The 19,648-nt window shown below is 44.0% G+C and overlaps 1 protein-coding gene across 1 annotated transcript in view; it reads left to right on the forward strand.

The window, feature by feature from the left end:
- The window catches only part of LOC104620842 (retinal guanylyl cyclase 2-like), a 44,645-nt gene that overhangs the window by 15,932 nt on the left and 9,065 nt on the right, over positions 1-19,648 (forward strand). The window contains exons 9-17 of the mRNA XM_010287168.1: positions 1,081-1,237; positions 2,587-2,736; positions 4,864-5,012; positions 6,402-6,565; positions 6,856-7,048; positions 7,177-7,351; positions 12,284-12,382; positions 15,100-15,194; positions 16,253-16,338. Of these exons, the coding sequence (XP_010285470.1) occupies positions 1,081-1,237; positions 2,587-2,736; positions 4,864-5,012; positions 6,402-6,565; positions 6,856-7,048; positions 7,177-7,351; positions 12,284-12,382; positions 15,100-15,194; positions 16,253-16,338 (1,268 nt within the window). The remainder of the gene's footprint in view (positions 1-1,080; positions 1,238-2,586; positions 2,737-4,863; positions 5,013-6,401; positions 6,566-6,855; positions 7,049-7,176; positions 7,352-12,283; positions 12,383-15,099; positions 15,195-16,252; positions 16,339-19,648) is intronic.

Genomic DNA, 19,648 nt, shown 5'->3' on the forward strand with positions numbered 1-19,648 from the left:
ATCAATGTGAATGTAATTATATTGGTACATATATACACCAATATATATATTGGTATACAGGGTCATTAGTGGAGACCTCTTATTCCTCTTTTGTTACCATCTGAGAGAAGCATTCTTTGAGATAATAGGATTACATCCACACAGCAGGATGAGAGGTCAAAACTACACGTCAGGCTAGAACCGATCACCTAGAACAATGAATTTGGTGACAAATTCCTACCTTCCAAAGACCCTTTCTTGTCATAAATCAGAAATGCATCCAGCATAGAACCAAACCAAAGAGATCCTCTGTCACAGTATGGCTACACATATGGTCACTTTAGAAGAGTGTTCACACACTTCCAATCATGTCCCATCTGTTTTCATCCCCTAATGGTGAACTACCAATCTGAAGCAGGTGGCCTACAGAGGATAGACTTCCAGAACCATTCATAGAGCCCACCATGGGCTATATGAAGCCCACCTTCTAACCCTCCTTGAGGGAGCCGGGTGGGGCATCCAGCTCTTTATGGCTTCCCTTGACCTAACCAGTGGGTACCACTTGTGTTCACCTTCTTAACCTTGCCTAAAAGCACAACTTCTGAGTGCAATGAGTCCTACGGCTACAAAGGGAGGCACCTGACTATTCCTAAAGCTTGCCAGTCCTTTCCAGTATTACTTTAGGGCACAGATACCCCAATTCTTCTTCCTAATCCATTTCTGAACTTTTCCCACAGTTTCTTGGTCTGATCAGGACTACATTTGACATAGAGTCAATGGTGTATTCAATGCCATCCAAGGTGACAATCTGGCTTGGTGTCTCTGAATGCTGACAGATAATACAGAATCACACAGAATCATTAAGGTTGGAAAAGACCTTTAAGATCATCAAGTCCAACCATCAACCCAACACCACCATGCCCACTAAACCATGTCTCAAAGTGCCATGTCCAGATATTTTTTGAACACTTCGAGTGATGGTGACCCCACCACCTCCCTGGGCAGCCTGTTCCAATGCTTGACCTCTCTCTCAGTAAAGAAATTTTTCCTAATATCTAATACAATTCTTAAGGAACAGCCTCAATCTTTTCTGTTTCATAGGGAATTAGGTATTTGCATCACCGAGATTTTGCCCATGGACGTCTCAAGTCTCGTAACTGCGTTGTGGACGGACGGTTTGTGCTGAAGATCACCGACTATGGTTATAATGAGCTCTTAGAAGCACAGAAATGCCCATATATTCAGCCACCCCCAGAAGGTAGGTGTCATAAGGAAATATATTTGGGAAATATTTGTCCATTCACTTAGCAGATGCTTGTCCTGATGCAGTTGTGGACCAGTGGCCACATAAGGATTTTTGTGCTCAATCTCACGCCATCCAGTTACCTGTATACAATGCATTGTTACAGGAGAGGATAAGCAAAGCTTTTTCAGACCTCCTGAAAGTGAAGTGAATAGCAGAGTGTCATGGTAATGGAAAGCGTTTTTATTGTAAGCAGTGCCAGAACTTAAGCTTGTCATAGCTGGAGAAGGATTTAAGCGCCCCTGAAATCTGATCAGTCCTGAGTATCTGTGACCTGTGGAATTGGCTTCACATCCTTAGCCCCTACATTTAAAGTTTTAAGTTAACCCAAATGCAAAGAGCCTTGTTTTGTAAAACTAAGCTATCTGAAACACAAGACGATACAGGTGTCTTTGAAATAGGTCCTTTGTAGGCCAGTCACCAAAGGCTGCCATATGACATTCCCACCACTTAGGGACAGCATCTCATGGGACTCGGTTTGGAGTCTTTGGCTGGATTTCTTTCGCTTGGCTGTTGTCCTGGGGTTCCTCTGGCATCCCAGTTTATTTTTGAAACCTGGTTTCAAGTGGCATGTAGTGTTTTGATCCCTCTGTCATGGGATTTGGTTACTACACATTTCCAGTGTCTCAGATCGGGCAATTGCCAGAAAACCTTCTTCTCCTCCCGCCTTACAAGAGTTACATATATTGCAGTAGCTGAAATGTTCCTTATTCCCATTACCCAGAATGCACAGTTACCAGGGTAACAACATCCCAGTTTGAAGAAGATTCATTTCTTATGAAGCTGGGCATGTTTTACAACCGTGTCTTTCATCACTTGAACTATTGTATTATGAAGACTGATCATATTTCAGAAAACTGCTTTAACAGAAACTACTTTCATCTAAGCAGAACTACAGAAAATATTCTATTAACTGTTGCTTTGTTAAAGAGCAACAACAGTAGCAAGAAATCCAGGCTTCAGCACCGATATTTTGTCTGAGTTATATTTACAACCAAAAAAAGTTGTTAACACTTTTGGCAGTGGTAAGACCTATGTAGATGTTCAAGGCTAGTGTTTAGCATGTAAATTGTTGGCATAGCAAAATTTTTTTATAAGACAGAGTGAAATTTGGAAAACTCAAATTTTTTGTCAGTACGGAAGTTTAGTATTTCTAACACATCACAAGAAATAGAAGACTTGATCCAGTAAATAATAAAGTATGTTCCAACCTTTCCTCAAATAACTGAAGTGTTCATTTAAGCACTTAGTTTGCAATAGTCTGAGCTCAAGTGTAAGAAAAGTGATGTTCTTGCATTTTTTAGAATTGCTCTGGACAGCTCCTGAGTTACTGAGGGACCCGGACATGTGCAGAAAGGGCACATTCAAAGGGGACATTTACAGCTTTGCAATCATCCTACAAGAAGTGGTTGTTCGGGGTCCCCCATACTGCATGTCAGAACTCTCAGCTGAAGGTAGGCAATGATTTCAGCACATTTTTAAAGCTTTACACAGAGCACTCATAAAAGGTCTGGCCAAGCCCCTTGGGTAAAACCTTAGTATGGAAATAATGTCCCAATCTCATGACCTTTCTCAGTGACAAAAGGCTGGTTTCAGCAAAACATCCATAATAAACTTCAAAATGTGTAGTTCTGATCTCAGCTGTGGTACGTGACTCATCACTGCTATTGATGGGGTTGGGGCTCTGGGTACCCCCCAAGAAGCTTCAGAGCTGACTGGCAGTCAGGCCACTGCAGCACCTCCAGTTCCCTGTCTAAACTTGGACCTTTCATCATGCTGTGGGGTGAACTCTGATGGCAGAATTTCCCATAGCGTGGAAACTCCTTTGCTTCCCACTCATCGGTTCTTTTTTATATGTCATGAGAGTTGAGGTTTTTGAGCTGGACTCCTCCCTAGCATCCTCTTTTGTCCATCTGCCCATCTGTTTTTCCTTAGTTATCGCCCCATTTACAGAGGTTCTCTCTGTTCAGCAGAGATTGAAGTGATACATCATGACCCCGGTGACTTATACTTAGTGGCTTGTATCAGAAATAGCAAATAGGTGAACTCCTTAGGAACTGTTCGTGTGCAACTCTCATTAGTTCAGATGGCATCGTGCATGCATAGGTAGAGCCAACACACTGCAGTCAGGGTCAGGTCACAATCATTTGCACAGGGAGGGGGTGAGAACAATCAAAAAAGAGCTGATTTCAGTGAAAGACCATTCTCAACACATTTTAAGCTGGACAGTCACCAAGTGGGGTTATGACTATTCAGTACCTGCCAGTTCAGTGCCTGGAAAAACGGGGGTCTAACCTTGTCGCACCCCAAGCTGCTGCAGCAATGTGATGACAATGATGATTATGGTGTAACTTGCTCTGTAATTCAGAGTTGGACCTATGATGTAGCCTATGATGTAATTAGCAGGTGTCCCCCCACCTAGTCCCCCTGTGGAACCTCCAGAAAATGATGAACGTAGTGCACTCCAGTTTCCTGACCTGATAAAATGACAAATATCTACTCATTGCTTCCTAATCCTCAAGGAGCTTTCACTCCTGGTGTGAACTTTGAAACTGTCTGAGGAAGGTATTTCCCCTTGGCTGCCCCTGGAAATACTTGGGCCAGGTTCTTTGTTTACTTCTTTTGGTGGAGACTAGTGGGATGGGCCAAAGAGCTTTGAAGTGAACCGCCAACAGTGAAAAGCCTTGGGTACTCACAGTAACAGCTGTGGAAATGCAAGGCTCCTGCCAGAAAGGGGGTGGTTTTCACTCCAGATGACTCCTCCGCACTACAGAAGGTGAAACCTTCAAAGACAATCACTTCAGTGTTTTTTCAAGCAGGAAGATATAGTTCTACCTTACAAAACAAAACACTTCCTCCAGGATATTCTTACTAAGAAATACCTAAGTCGAAGTCAGGGTTGGGTTCAGACATCCACCTGTGCTTCGGCTGTCGAAGAAACCTGCAATTCCACTCCTTCTCTGCAGGGCTGTTCTACCTGAAAAATGCAGATTCGAGGACTGACTTCTCAGGGTCTGACAGCCCCAGCCCAGTTCCTTATTAGTCTTATCCCACCTCTGGACAGGGAATCACTTCCCAGACGTTGTTTTGAACCCAAATTCTCCCCCTTAAAATACTTTCCACTGTCTCCATTCCCATCAACCTCCTAGGTACTGGTTCCCAGTTAATGACGAGGCATCAGAGGCTGGTATCCTTCCTGTCTGGGCTCAGCCATAACCCTCTGCTCCCGTAATGGATTGCAGACCCTAATGGAGAGAGTCAGAGGCAGTTTCATTAAACACAAGCCTGCAGGCTCACGCATCCATCTGTCACACAGCCTTCCCCCACCCAGCCACTTTATTGCTCATAACCTGGTTCTCCAGGGACACGAAGGTGGATGAATCTCGTATTTAAATCCTCCAAGAGGTTCCTGGCAGAGGAAAGCAGAAGCACCCAGGCTCATACGACACAGCCTTTGGGCAGTAAGGAGTAACAGTGATGGCTGAAGGAGCAAGCAAGGGTCAGGTGAAAGGTCCGTGTCCTTTGCTGCCACCAAGATCTTCCATCTCACAACGTGCTTCCCGTTCTTCTCTTTGTCACAGAAATTATAAAGAAAGTGAAGAAACCCCCTCCCCTGTGCCGCCCAAACATAGCCCCTGACTTGGCCCCCCTGGAGTGCATCCAGGTAATGAAGCAATGCTGGGGTGAAGCCCCTGAACGACGTCCAACCTTTGAGGAGGTCTTTCATAAGGTCGGTGAATAGAGCAGCAGGTGCAATCCTTTGTTTATACTCAGCAGGAAAGTGTGTGGGGGGGGTCTTTAAGTGAACCCTTAAATAATAATTGAAGTCCCAGAGCTCTAGTCTTGCCTTTGCTATTGTGTTATATTATGGTTTGTTGTGTCTAGAGATTTGCTTTTGTTGGTCAGGCCTGGCCTGGCTTACACCTTGTCCTGAACTTGGGCTGCTGTGGCACCACCACGTGGGGTGTGAAGCAGGGTGGACATAGAATCATAGAATAGCTTGGGTTGGAAAGGACCTTTAAAAGTCATCTAGTCCAATCCCTCTGCAACAAGCAGGACACAGGCTTGGCGTCCTCACATTTGCAGTGTACCTGCCCAGATGGTCTCATGGAGATCAAAGATCTGTAAATTATGATAACACATTCAGATCATTATGTTGATTGACCTTCTAAAGTATTTAAAATGTGATTAATTTAAAAGGAAAATCCGCCACAAGCTCTTAAACACAAAGGTACAACATTGGGTTTAGGAGGTCTCTGGACTGCGGATCGGTAGAGGCTGGGAGCATATCCCAAGGAAATATGACTGTTCCTGAGCTCTGTTTGAACAGCTTTCCCAGACAGCTGTTACTGGCCAGTCTCATGGACAGGTATTTGCAAAACAAACACCCTGTCTGATCCAGCAGTATTGTTCCTGTGTTCTTATAAGGTCAAACTAGATAAAGCAATATCCATATTTTTTACCTATGAAACTGTGAATAATTTTACACCCATGTGATTCCGCTGTGGAGTCTAAGGCAGCATCTGAAGCCACAGATAATCCAAATAGTCCAGAGGCACAGCTTCAGGTCAAGAGGAGAGAACACAACTCAATGGGGGGGGGGGGGGGCGGGCATATAGGGGGGGGGGGGGGCATGGCAGTACGCATACATGCCAGTGTGCAAAGGCAGATTTAAGACCAATAAGACATAAGAAGTTTCTAAGTGTTGCTAATGCCCTGAAGTTTGCACCTCTGTATGCAAAGGGCTTCACGATACCCTAAAGGGTATCTAACCCTAGGGACTAACTCCAAAGGTTAGCCATGGGATAAATGAGGGTGCAAATTTGCAGTATGATAGGACTCCATAACAATTCGCATACATGTTGCCAGCTCATGGAAGGTGGTGTTTCACTTAACCCTCACTGAAAGTTCATAAAGGAGCAACATGCTCCTGGGCAGCTTCCATAGTTAGTGATGCAAATTCACCCTCTAGTTTGCCCTTATCGTTGATGTCTTCCCACTGACAAAGCCAGTCTTTAGCATTGTCCCTTTAAAAATGTTTAGTTTTTGTTCCTTTCCAAACTTAGAGTGCTACAGTGTTGTAATGAGATGCAGAAATAACTCTAGTTTGATTTTCCAGTTCAAAACCATCAACAAAGGGAAAAAGACCAATATCATTGACTCAATGCTCAGGATGCTTGAGCAGTATTCAAGCAACCTGGAAGATTTAATCAGGGAGCGGACTGAAGAGCTAGAGGTTGAAAAACAGAAGACAGACAAGCTACTGTCACAAATGCTCCCCCCGTAAGTACTAGTACTTAGATGGTGAAAAAGCCCCTTGGCACTACGTAGCTGGACTGGACAAAATAACTTCCCAGAACTCAGTGAGTTTGCAGAGCTGATCTCCAATTTTGGCAATCACCTTCCAATCAAAGTAAGAAACTTTCATCAACGCTTGTTACAGGCATATAGAACCTTCTATTTAGTGGAAGATCTTTTGAGCACAGTAGAACAAGAGTGTCTGAGCTCTTGGACATGCCCTACAATTAGGTTTGTTGTCATTTTTGTCATCTTTGTTTGTGGTGTTATTTCAGATCGGTGGCAGAAGCCCTCAAGACTGGTGGCACTGTGGAGCCGGAGTATTTTGACCAGGTGACCATCTACTTCAGTGACATCGTGGGCTTCACAACCATTTCAGCCCTCAGTGAACCCATTGAAGTAGTTGACCTTCTGAATGACCTTTACACACTCTTTGATGCTGTTCTTCGAAACCACGATGTTTACAAGGTGAGGAGTACCTGGGCATGAGGATTAAACCATCTGTGTGTCAGATACTCGTGTAGTTTTATTCTATGGCTCTTTTCCCTCTTTTTCAATTTATTTTTTTTTTTTCTTAATGTCCTGGTATTTGCCAGGTGGAGACAATTGGTGATGCGTACATGGTTGCCTCAGGGCTCCCAAAACGAAATGGAAACAAGCATGCAGCTGAGATAGCCAACATGTCCCTGGACATCCTCAGCTCGGTAGGAACGTTCAAAATGAGACACATGCCAGACATCCCCCTCAGGATACGAATCGGGCTGCACACAGGTAGGCAGCAGCACTCGCCTGCTCCTGACCATCAAAGAACTCCTTTGCAATTGTATTTCCAGCTTGGAATGCTTTCTTCCTGCCTGACCCAAAACAGGCGCCCTTAGAAGATGCTTTAAAATCTCCCATAGCAACAAGGGCATTCAAATGGAAACACAAACCCCAAGCAGGAAAATGGTTTAGTGCCATTAGGGGGAGAAATTTTGTATCCTGTCGCAGCCAGGAACTACATCAGAAACGTGAGTCACAAGGGTTTTGTTGTAAGGGTGGCTCTTTGATGTGCCATAGGTTCTTCACCAGTGTGATGTGGAGACGACCAGTGACGTCTTTGTAACTTCTGAAATGAGAAAGCACAGAAAAACAGGCATATAGAGTGAAAGAATGAAAAGGTTGGGGAAATTTATTACAGGTAGGACATAACTGGAAAAATACGTGATACAGCTATTAAGAAAATGGTATGTTATAAAGACAGTAAATTATCTCTAATGTCGAAGAGATAATTTATTCAATTAACAGAAAAGTGGCTTGTTTAAAAAGAAAGGAGGAAGATTTTTTTCTTATATACAAAGTGTAATTAAACTAAAAAAATCTCCCAAAAACCCAGTAGGACTGCAGTCATCATATAAGCGAAAATATGATGGGAATTTTAAATGGAGGAAAAGACATCTGCTGTTATCATAGAATGAGTGTTATTAGAAGAGATATGAACATTCATAATTTTACACCGTAGTCATCCGTTAATACATTTTTCCCAGCTGTTCATCACCAGGTGTTTTGTGCCTCCCTCTGAAGTACCAGGTACTTCAGAGTACCAGGTACTTTGCAGGAAGCCAAACAATGAGTAAGGTTGTCCAGGAATCTGACCCAGTATTACAGGGGTTTTTATCCCTCTGCCTATCTGATAATGCCCACATTTTTGCAGCTTGGGCATGCAAGTGTTTTACGGAAGTCAGTATCCTGGTCCCTGTTGTATACGTTGGGAAAGAAGAGCCGAGAAAAGGAAGCATCTCACCCACAATACACCAAGAACAAAGCTGTGACTTGAGCAGAGCTAAAATCAGTATCTCATATCTCCTAGACCATATAAGTTCTTCTTTCGGGGTTCTCCCTGAAAACTCATCTCCTCACTGTTTTCTTTGCAATTCAGGAGCCTTAGCTGGCCCTTCACAGAAGTTGAAAGCTTTAAGGAATGATGGCAGGAGCACTGTGGGTTTTATGCTGTGACTTAAATGAGATGAGACTGTGGCCCCAGCTTGTCTTGCCCAGAGCAAGACACCAGCAGCACATTTTCGACACAGAAAGGGAGGAATTTGGAACGCAACGTCCGCTGCTGCCTGTTGACAGCAGTTCTGCAACATGTCTTCCATGCACCCAGCCAAAAATCCAGTGATGTTTTCGGGGGGTAGTTACATTTTTTCTTGTTTTTATGAACTCTGGGTATCTGGCAAGTGGTGTTGCTATGAGCTGTTGTGTAGGGTGTGAGAGGAAGACGGGGAGGAATTGGTGTTTTCTTTCTAAAGAAGCAGAAGCCAGATCTTGTTTTGCACAGATCTGGCAGCGTCATACTGTCACAGGAGCAGTGAGAAATGCATGCTCCAAAGCAAACCAGCTCCCCGAGCCACCGAGCTGACAGCAGAGTTTGATTAACCCTAGACCTTGTTTCTCCTGAGGAAAGAAGCATGAAGAGGGAATCACCAGCACCATGAAGGCATTGAGGAAGTGTTTGGGGGACCGGAGGGCTTGGCTGACACTTTCGCTGTCCTGGAAAAGATGGAGTATGGGTGTGACCACCAGTTTTGTGGGCCAACAACTGGAAACTGGTGCCAACAAGAGCTCGTGATTCCCTCTCTGAAAAAGCAGGAAATTCCATTTGGGCACGGGCTGCCCTTGTCCCTCAAGCCCCAGTGGAGACCTGCAGCTCTGGGAACTTCTGCTGGCCCATGCCCATAGTCCACTTGTGGCAATGCATGGGTCAGGTGAGGAGGACAAGACCAGCATCTGGTCCTCAGTTTCTCCCCTGCTTTAAACGCACCCTGGAGTCTTGGCTCTTCTCGCTGAACTTGGCTGCCTGTCCAGAAAAACTCAGCTGACTCAGCTGTTTCCATGCTGGCTGTGTCTGGGCTGGGGCTGGATGGCTGGGGAGAACAGTGGTGAGAAGACCAGCTTTTCCATGGAGGCTGAAGAGGATCTGTTTATCAGTCAGGCTCTCTGGCAGGCAGCCCCACACTTCCATTGAGCTTATTAAATCTCCACGGCACCACTGATGGTAGTTGCAGAGTCGTAGCCAGCACGGCTCATTAACTGACCCTGCAAGCCCTGGCAAAGCGCCGTTTCAAAACAAACCAGTGAACCTGTATAATTAAACAACTCGGCCATAACGTTCTCATCACAGAGTCTCTGGTTTCCTCTGAAACTTGTTACTGTGGGAGATTTATTGCTGGAAGTTTTTGTTAGCCCTTTGCTGAGGCTGTCTAGACAAGGGGGAACACACACAGGCAGTGAAGGCAGCAAGTGAATTGGACGCTTTCACCGTGGAGAAGTACTTTGGCCATGCTTACACTGCAGGGTTGGTTTTGAACTAGTAACTTTCTGCAACAGGAGGACAGGCTTAAAAGCAGTGCCCTAGGAAGATAGGACCTCACCCTAAAAATCTTGCCTGTCCTAGGTTGTGAGCTTTGCAGAAATGATTGGATGATTGCACTGAACAAATAGGAAACCTAAATTTAGGCACCCACATGGAGGTGTCTCCAGGAGCGTTAGGGAGCCTGCACTCGTTTTGTGGTCAGTGGAGATCTGGTTGACACCTAAGTGGACCTGGAGAGCTGTTCGGGGGCAGCGGTGGAAAGGCTCTCACGGCTCAGTTGACTTGGCCTCCACAGACTACAGTAGGAGCTCAGCTGCCTGTATTTGTGCGTCTTAAAACTGAATCAAATCCTCCTCGGTGAGGGCAATTTTTTTACAAGAACCACTTCTCTGTGTCCTTGCAACACCTGTTACAGAAGGAACTTTGCTGCTTACTGAGATTTCGAAGCGCCGCTGTCGTGTCATTACCCCACGATGAAGAGAGGTGATGCTATGTGAGTTAGTTTTTTCTCAGGGGAAAGCTGTTAGTGAAGCATGAATTAAAATGTCTCCAACAAGACCCTTGTTTATGCATGTGCCACATTAGCGTGCACACATTAAGGACTGGTTAGGTAAGCGTTAGGACCTTGACCCAGTAGTATCAACAGTGTCTTTACAGCTGTGCTATAGAAGTGCCTATAGACTAGAGCCTGAAAAAACTTCCTCTAGTGGATATAGCTCCTCTCCTGAAGAGCTTCAACCAAATTTGTGAGTACTGATAAGGATGGGAATTAAATTACAAGAGATTCTGAGGGACAGTGTCTTATCCAAGGTTGCACGGCACATTGGCAGTGAAAAAAAACACCGTTAAATCAGCTTTTCCTGATCTCCAGCAGTCTCTGCATGCTGTGTTTGATCCAGACATGCTGTTTAGGTCCTTGTAACATTTTTGGCATGAACTGTTCTTCCTCTCTCTCTTTTTTTTTTTTTAATCTTTAAGCAAGTGATGCTTCATCAGGCAGTCCTTGAAACCTCTTACCTCTCAGTTTGCATCCTCCATAAATTAAATTAAAATCCTGTTACTTTGACTCTGTAGCAACAACTTTCCAGAGGTTACAGTCAGAGGGGTTCTTGCAAAGTTGCCCATAGTTTCAGCTATGGAGTTTCATTGTTCTTAAGAAGTATCTGAAAACTACATGAAGAATCAGTTTTTATAACTAAGAAGGCTAAAATCACAGTAAAATTTCATTTTCCTAAAACAAGTAACTGAGCATTTCTATATTAGGCTATTATTATTACTATTAAACCAAATTTTTAATCTATAGTTTTTCGTATTATGAAAAACTTTTTTTTTATTCTATAGCATCATTTCTGGTGCTGTTGATGATGTCTTACATTTACATCTCTTGTAACCTTGCATGGGAAAAGATATCCTAGATGTCAGCTTTGTTAAATCTTAATCCAGAGGATCATGAAATCAAAAAGGCAGAGGGGGCCTGAGGAGTCATGACATAAATGCACCCAATGCAAAATACAGAGAGGCTTGTCCCGTCTCCGCAGGAAGCCCCACTCCTCCTTACACGGCTGAAAGCATTCTCTTTTTTTTATTTATCTTTTTCTTTTTTTGCGTTTATTTTGCAAGCCCGATATTTTAAACCGTGCGTGATGAAATTTAACATCTCATCCTCCAGAGAACAGTCCAAACATCAGCTACCCCAAGTGCCCCCGACGACGGCTGTCTGTGCTGCTCGTTTTGTCTCTGCGTGTGTGCACGCGCGTGTGCATCCTGCACACGTACCTCCCCCCGAGAACTTGGCACCGCATCTTCGGGAGCTAGTTTGGAGGGGAGTGGATCTCGTCTAAAGAATGAGAGAGGAAAAATAAACAGTTTTTGGCTAGACAGGCAAGCTAATGAAGTCTTCCTTTCCAAGGAGGGGACACAGGGTGGTCCAGCGTGCTGCCAGCATCTCTGGGTGTCCGAGGCTGATTTTCAATCCTGTTTCACTGGGACACAGGGCATGTCAGAGGGTCTGAACTTTAGTTTTCTCAGATGGAATTTGGTGATGGTATTTTAAAAGCAAGATTGCAATAGCCCTTGAGCTGTGAACTCTGAACAAATTTCTCCCAGATGGTGGTGAACTGGGGTCCTCCCACATGAGACTTTTGTCAGGCATAAAACACCAATGTGCAATCCAGAGCAATGCTTAATTTTTGACTGCTTGTAGCAAGCACCGAGGCCAATGAGATCTTTAAAAATCCTGGATTCCCAAGTGGTTTTTGAAGATCAGAGGAGAGGATAAGATTTGTTTCTAAGTAGAGCCTTTAATTTGTGCCGTACCTTCTGGGTTATACAGATGACGTGTCTTTCAGGGCCCTGTGTGGCTGGCGTGGTGGGGCTTACCATGCCACGGTACTGCCTCTTTGGAGACACAGTGAACACGGCGTCACGAATGGAGTCCACGGGCCTGCGTGAGTATTTGGGACAGTCCCTGGGGTGGGTGGTTGACAAACTTGAGAGAGATGAAGCAATCATAGAACCATGGAATACTTTGGGGTGGGAAGGGACCTTCCAAGGCCATCTAGTCCAAACCCCTGCCATGAGCAGCGACATCCCCAACTCGAGCAGGTTGCTCAGAGCCCCGTCCAACCTGACCTGAGATGTTTCCAGGGATGGGGCATCAACCACCTCTCTGGGCAACCTGGGCCAGGGTTTCAGCACCCTCAGTGTCAAAAATGTCTTCCTTAAATCTAGTCGAAATCTCCCCTCCTTTAGTTTAAAACCGTTACCCCTTGTCCTGTCGCTACAGACCCTGCTAACAAGCCTGTCCCCATCTTTCTCCTCAGCCCCTCTCAGCCCTGGCAGCTGCAGGAAGGTCTCCCCGGAGCCTTCTCTGCTCCAGGCTGAGCCCCCCCAGCTCTCCCAGCCTGTCCTCCCGGCAGAGCTGTTCCAGCCCTCGGAGCGTTGCTGGGGCCTCCTCTGGACCCACTATTTTTAGCAATGGGGACATCTTGTTGTCCTTGGCTAAGACGTGGATCTGAAAACCATAGTCTTCCATGGAAGAACTGTGGATGAGACAGTGGACAGCTAGAGACAGCAGTGTCAGAGCCCTGGATGAGTTTCAAATTTGCTTTTCATGTCCAGGTTACCAGTACAATTTTATTTCCGAAGCAATGTCTCATACATTTTAATCCCTGACCTCTGGTCTCCTTTTTGATATTTTCATCAGCTCTAAGAAATTACCTGTTATGGCTAGTTTACAAGCTACATGAAGTTTGTAATATTCAGTATTAAAATCTTGAGGTCTTGCCAGGCTAGAAATATGTTGTAGCATATATGCCACATTGGAACTTTTTCACTCTTTCATGCAATCCTTACATTTCTAGCTCCAGTGATTTTAATTAGACTAATTAAGACTAACAATTAAGCTAATCATTAATTAAGGAAAATTGCCTTTCGTGTGATTATGGCTGGCTTATTTTAAGAGGCATGCATTGCATTTCGAAAGCAGTAGAAGAGAGGAAATAGTTTGACAGCAGATTTCTAATGGCAAAACAGATATTTGAAGATTGTCAAGGTTTAGATCCTCAAAAATGTGAAGTCCCACTGAGACTGGGACCACTGCAGATACAAGAGCATCGTTGTACATGAACAGAAATATATAGAGATACACAGTAATAGGAAGATTCTAGGTTAGTGTCTCGGGAAGTGTAGCTCAAAGCTGTGTGGTCTTCCTCTGGTCTTCCTCTATATATTTGAACTGATGTTCTTCTTTCTGATTATTCTGCAAAAAAAAAATTAATTGGTTCATCCCCTGTCCTTCAAGGGGGAAGGGAATGTGACTGACAGATTTGAAACAAAAGCTCAACAAGAACAACAAAGAAAGGTATTTTTGGGGAAAATGTTTTAGAAACATTCCTTGGCTTGTTCACACCAACAGAACAACAACAAATTTCACTGAGTTCTGAATGTATGTAAAACAAGCTGGGGAAGAAGGGAACTTGATAAAGATCTCCACATTTACCCGTTTTGTTCATAGACTGTTAATGGCAGCTCTGGATGCGATCAATTGCTGAAAAATCCAGATGGATCTAGATCCACAGCCCCATTTTCATTATTTTCCCTTGCAAACTCCCTCTCTCTGCTCTTCATCCCAACCTTCAAATGACTTTGGGTGTTTGGAGCAGGACAGTTGGTAATTTTTCTTTTCTTTCTTGCTGCCTAGTTATGCTGTGGCAATAGATAAGAATGGCACTCTTGGTTCCAGCTAGCAATGTTGCTGAAAAAACAGTTACTATCTTTATGAAGTATCAACTTTATGAAGAGATGGACTTCTGTACTTCGTGTGTTTGGTATCTGTGCTGGTTTTGGCTGGGATAGAGTTAATTTTCTTCACAGCAGCTAGTATGGGGCTAAGTTTTGGATTTGTGCTGGAAGCAATGTTGATAATACAGAGGTGTTTTCGTTATTGCTGAGCAGTGCTGACACAGAGTCAAGGCCTTTTCTGCCCCTCATCCCACCCCCCCAGCGAGTAGGCTGGGGGTGTACAAGAAGTTGGGAGGGGACACAGCTGGGACAGCTGACCCCAGCTGGCCAAAGGGATATTCCATGCCATGACATCATGCTCAGTATATAAAGCTGGGGGAAGAAGAAGGAAGAGGGAGAGGATGTTCGGAGTGATGGTGTCCGTCTTCCCAAGTAACCATTGTGTGTGATGGAGCCCTGCTTTCCTGGAGATGGCTGAACACCTGCCTGCCCATGGGAAGTGGTGAATGAATTCCTTGTTTTGCTCTGCTTGTGTTGGGCGGCTTTTGCTTTACCTATTGAACTGTCTTTGTCTCAACCCACGAGTTTTCTCACTTCTACCCTTCCGATTCTCTCCCCCGTCCTACCGTGGGGGAGTGAGTGAGCAGCTGTGCGGGGCTTGGTTGCTGGCTGGGGTTAAACCACAACAGTATCCTTCTCCAGGGAGACCCAAGTGTAGATGTCCTCTCACCTGTGCTTGTTAGAGCCCTACAGGGAAGCATCCATCCATCAGCATCATACTCTGCGTAGAGGAGCACCACACAGCTACACCAGCTACACGTCTGCATGCCTTGGAGCATTTTTCCTTGCCAGGATGAAGCAGTGGAGAATTCACAATGCGTGTGCAGTATAGTGATCCAGCTGTTTTGTTTTCCATTCCCAGCTTACAGAATTCATGTCAGCCAAAGCACAGTGGATACACTTCGGAGTCTAAATGAAGGCTATGAAATCATACCTAGGGGAAAAACAGAACTGAAGGTAAGAAGGCAAGGGCTGTGTGAAATGCTTCGCAGAGGAACGTTCTTGCTTAAGGAATTTTCATATTAAGCCCTTGCTTGGCCTTCATGCACCACTCTTCTGCTGGATCCTTCCCAAATTGTCCCCATCAGTTGTTTCAGCACATGAGGTAATCCTTGAAGGACCATGGGATCGAGCAATCAGCTGTATGTGCCAGATCTAACTATTTATTTAGGAGTCTATTTAGGCCACCTTTGACAGAAGCTGCTACTTTTCACAGTGTCCAAACAAGACAATACTAAACGATTAAAAACATCACTTCTCCTCTTACATAGTGAATAGTCAGAAGTAGGAGTTTGCTTGCTTTAAACACCTACAGTAAGAATTCTGAACACAGCCCCAGGTCCCTCAACAATCTTTCAGGAAAAGTGGAATCATCTCACCGAAGTTCATATGTCTGCAAGTGGAGGTCTGAGGTAATTATTCCAGGTTTAATCAATGGAAAGAAACCTTTACATAGTTAGTAAAGATAAATTGGCACTTTAGAAAATTATTAACCTGACTAACTTTCAATGCCTAGTTTATGTGAAGATGAATGTCACCCTAGAAGTGTCTGTTTTCCTCCACTTCTCCAGTCAAGGGCAATTGACTCTGGTATAGATGCCTATATTTCATCAGGTGCATCTCATTTTAAAAGCTAAATCGTCAGTGGTGGGAGAGGAAGCTATTATTCTGATAATCAGCCCAGAAGCGGTTGTAAAATCTCTCAGTTAATGATGTTGGTGCTGCTACATAAGATGATTAGAGATCCTGTAGTTTCTCATCTCTGTTAAGCTGTGTAGTTTCAATGACCCAGATCAATGAGGGTTGTTTGTAGATGACAGTTTGAACAAGGCCTCTTCTTTTAGAATAGTGAAATTCAAGTAATTCCTGAACCAATATGATAGAGCCCAAGATTTCCAGCCATGCTCTGTCTCTGGACATATATGTAGCCTTCAGAGACCCAGTGAGAAAGTTACATATTGAGCACAGGGTGGTCAGGAAGCTGCTTTTTATCTGGATTTTTGTTTTTGTTTTAGGGTAAAGGAGTGGAAGACACATATTGGCTAGTTGGGAAAAAAGGCTTTCTGAAGCCCTTACCTAAACCTCCTGAAATAAAGCCAGGGTAAGTGTGACTTCATTGATGTTCAATACATTCATTAAAAGGCCCTTGCTGGAGTTCACAGGCTGAATAGCTGTCTTTCCCTCGTATCTGTTTGCAAAGTCTACATCATTTTCCTTAGGTGATTTACATTTTCAGGCACAGTACTGGGACTCAGAAGTGATGAGGTTTCTTCAACTCCTGTCTTCAACGACAGTTCCCAAGAAGTGGCATGGAAATTTGCTGCTTCCATGCCCCATAGTCCCTTGGAGACAGAGCACCAGGGAGTTCCTTCCAGAGTCTCCTTCCTACTCTGTGTGCATGTGGGAGACACACAGGTAGGGACACTTTAGTAACTCTGATGTCATTAGTGTACAGGTGACACTCAGAGTTTTCCCTCCTTCCATCAGACTCCTGCAGAAAACATCAGCCTCATTCACCCTATAAACATGTTTCTTCCCCGTAGCACTGTTCATTCAAAAAGAACAATAAGGAGACTTTGTGTTGTAAAAATATAACACCATTATGTAATTAAAGACCTAATGATGTTGCCTCCATACAAGCAGTGGCGAGCAAAGATTGAGCACTTGAAATTCATTACACCATTTTGTAGCTTTGCGATGCCTGACTTTGCAAACGGAGTGCACCCTGTTGAGCTGTCACATGTTGTATGCCTGGAAAGGATGTTGTGGTCAGGACATAAAAAAACAGGAGTAGGATTTGCTTGGCAAGAACACGATGGGCACCCACATTAAAGCTAGTGAACCCTGATGCTCTTTATAGTCATAAAAGAGAAATACCTGCTCAGGGGTCTGCTTCAACGGACCTGCTTGGACATCTGTATTAGGAGATGAATCACCCTTGCAGGATGCCTGTTTTGTTGACTGTAAAGAGGTCCTTCATTGACTACCTCAGAGACAGATGACTGACAGCAAACAGGGTCTGGTTTTTTGACTCTGACCTTCCCTGCAACCAAGGAAGCACCAAGCCTTCTACCTTGAGAGTAGGTTCTTCTCATCCTGGTTTTACCATCTAAAAGTCATGTGCTAACCCTCTGTTGACTGTTGAGGTTCTTTCCACAATCCTCAAAGAGCCTGTCCTCTGGTCATGTGTGCCAATGCCAGACTTATGCAGGCCTGAGCTGTTTCTAGGCTTGGATTGTAAATGACAGAAAATACAATAAGGACGATCACAGAATCACAGAATCACTAGGTTGGAAAGGACCTTCAAGATCATCAAGTCCAGCCATTAATCCAGTGCCACCATGTCCCCTAAACCATGTCCTGAAGTGCCACATCCACACGTATTTTGAACACTTCCAGAGATGGCGACTCCACCACCTCCCTGGGCAGCCTGTTCCAATACGATGAGAGGAGGCAAAAAATTTTCCCACATACTCAGGATCAGGGGATCTTGAGCATTCTTGTGTAACCTCAGAAGGGTCCACCAGTAGCGCTGCAGAGAGAGAGGTGATCTTCTGCTCTTGTCCCAAGGCCCTGATCTTCACTGTACTTTTGCAGTATTTCTGCCCCCATAGATCATCATACAGCAGTTGAATGAATGCGAAAGTAATCAGAGGAAAAAGCAAAGTTATACGAAACTGAATCAGTCCTATTGGAAGGACCCCATAGAAGTCAAGTGTCAAACGGCAAAAAGAAGTAACTAGATGTTCAGGCAAAGCAAATATTTGGAGATCTGCCTCATGCATAAACTGTGCTATTAACAGATATGTATGAGACATTATGTCCTGTTTTTCCAGTCTTATCTTGATGGTACAGTTTTGTGTTGGTTTATGAGAGGCTGGAAGTTGTTTTTCTCTTATTGGCCAATGTGGTGGTTTCAAGTCACTGCCTCATATACATCTGTAGGCTTCTGAGCTGAAGAGGGCGGTACTCTTCTATTCATCTTTTTACCCTGTTCTGAAGCAACTCATCTTCTATTTAGTTCTTTGTTTTCTATGAGGTCCATGAGGATTTGCTTTTATCTCATGCTTTATTTTGTGACTTGCGTGGCCTAAACATCTACAGATGGGCACCTGTGGTGGTCTCGCCAAGTGAGAGGTGGTACTTATTAAGAGAAGGTTAATAAAGTGTGCTTAGTATCATGTCCATACCATGAAAGTGCAAACCTGTGGGCCATGGATTTAAGGGTCAGATCCTAGGGGTTGAAGTTCTGTGTGAAGACAGAGCTCAAAGTAACACTAAGAAAAATGGTTTCACCTTCATTAAAAACTTGACCTGTGTCTGACGCCATGAGGTATCTCCTGGAACTCATATGGACCTGGACAACTTGATGAACTTAGTTTCACTCAAGGTCTTCTTACTGCTGTGACAAGTCATAACCCTTGTGACATGGAGTATTTCAGACCTTCTCTGCAGTGGTTTGGGGAAAAGACAGCAGGTAACATAAAAAAAAATTGCTAACTTCCTATTATTTCCCATGATATAAAACCCATCGGCTAATCAAAACCATAAGCACAATCCTTGGCAGGAGGGTTTCTTGACCTGTGAAGGCAATTTTCCAGCTCTGGTAGGCATTCATGAGCAGATCTATGATCAAGTAGCTCATAGAGCTGTTCATAGATGTCTGGGGACAAATCAACCTTCATTATCCTACTGTGCTTGCGGTAGTCTTGGCACCCTAGACCTGGAGAACAGTCCTTGACTTTACAAAAGTGAGTTTATATGCAGTTTGGAAACGAAATTTCAGCAAGCTTAAAAATATGGAAGAACACTTTACTATGTGATTGGGTTAATACTAATGGTCCAGTAAAATACTGTGATAACAACCCCTCCTGGAATTGCTGGAATTGCTGAGAGAATACATCTGATCATCTAGTAATAAACCTCAAGCCACCACCAAATGACTAACAAAGGAACAATTATTGTACCTACATAATTTGAATTTAATTGATATTCATCAACCTCTCTGTTTAATCCCAATTACAGAGTTACTGGAAGCATTAGTTGGAACATTCTCATTGATTTCCACTGTCTGCACCAAGTTTTCATACCTTTACAGTTGTTTAAGGACGTTCAGATAAATGCACTTTATTCTTAAAACCCAAGTGCTTAAAACCCAAGTGGTGACGTGGCTCATACATGATACAAAGCATTTTAATTAAGAAGAAAGGTAGTTCAATTAAAAGACCTAATATGCTTCTTACCACACCTACTTTCTTCCAACCACGCATAAAATCAAATTAACTAAAAGGCTATTTTTAAAATTAACCTTACGTGAAGTTGCTCAAGGTCTCTGTATCTGTTTTCAGAAAGCTTACTGGAAATCAAGGAAGAAACCCTTCAACATGCTCTTTTTCGGGATAGGGTGGAGG

The sequence above is a fragment of the Phaethon lepturus genome, unplaced genomic scaffold (genome assembly GCF_000687285.1).
Source record: "Phaethon lepturus isolate BGI_N335 unplaced genomic scaffold, ASM68728v1 scaffold1975, whole genome shotgun sequence".
NCBI lineage: Eukaryota > Metazoa > Chordata > Aves > Phaethontiformes > Phaethontidae > Phaethon > Phaethon lepturus.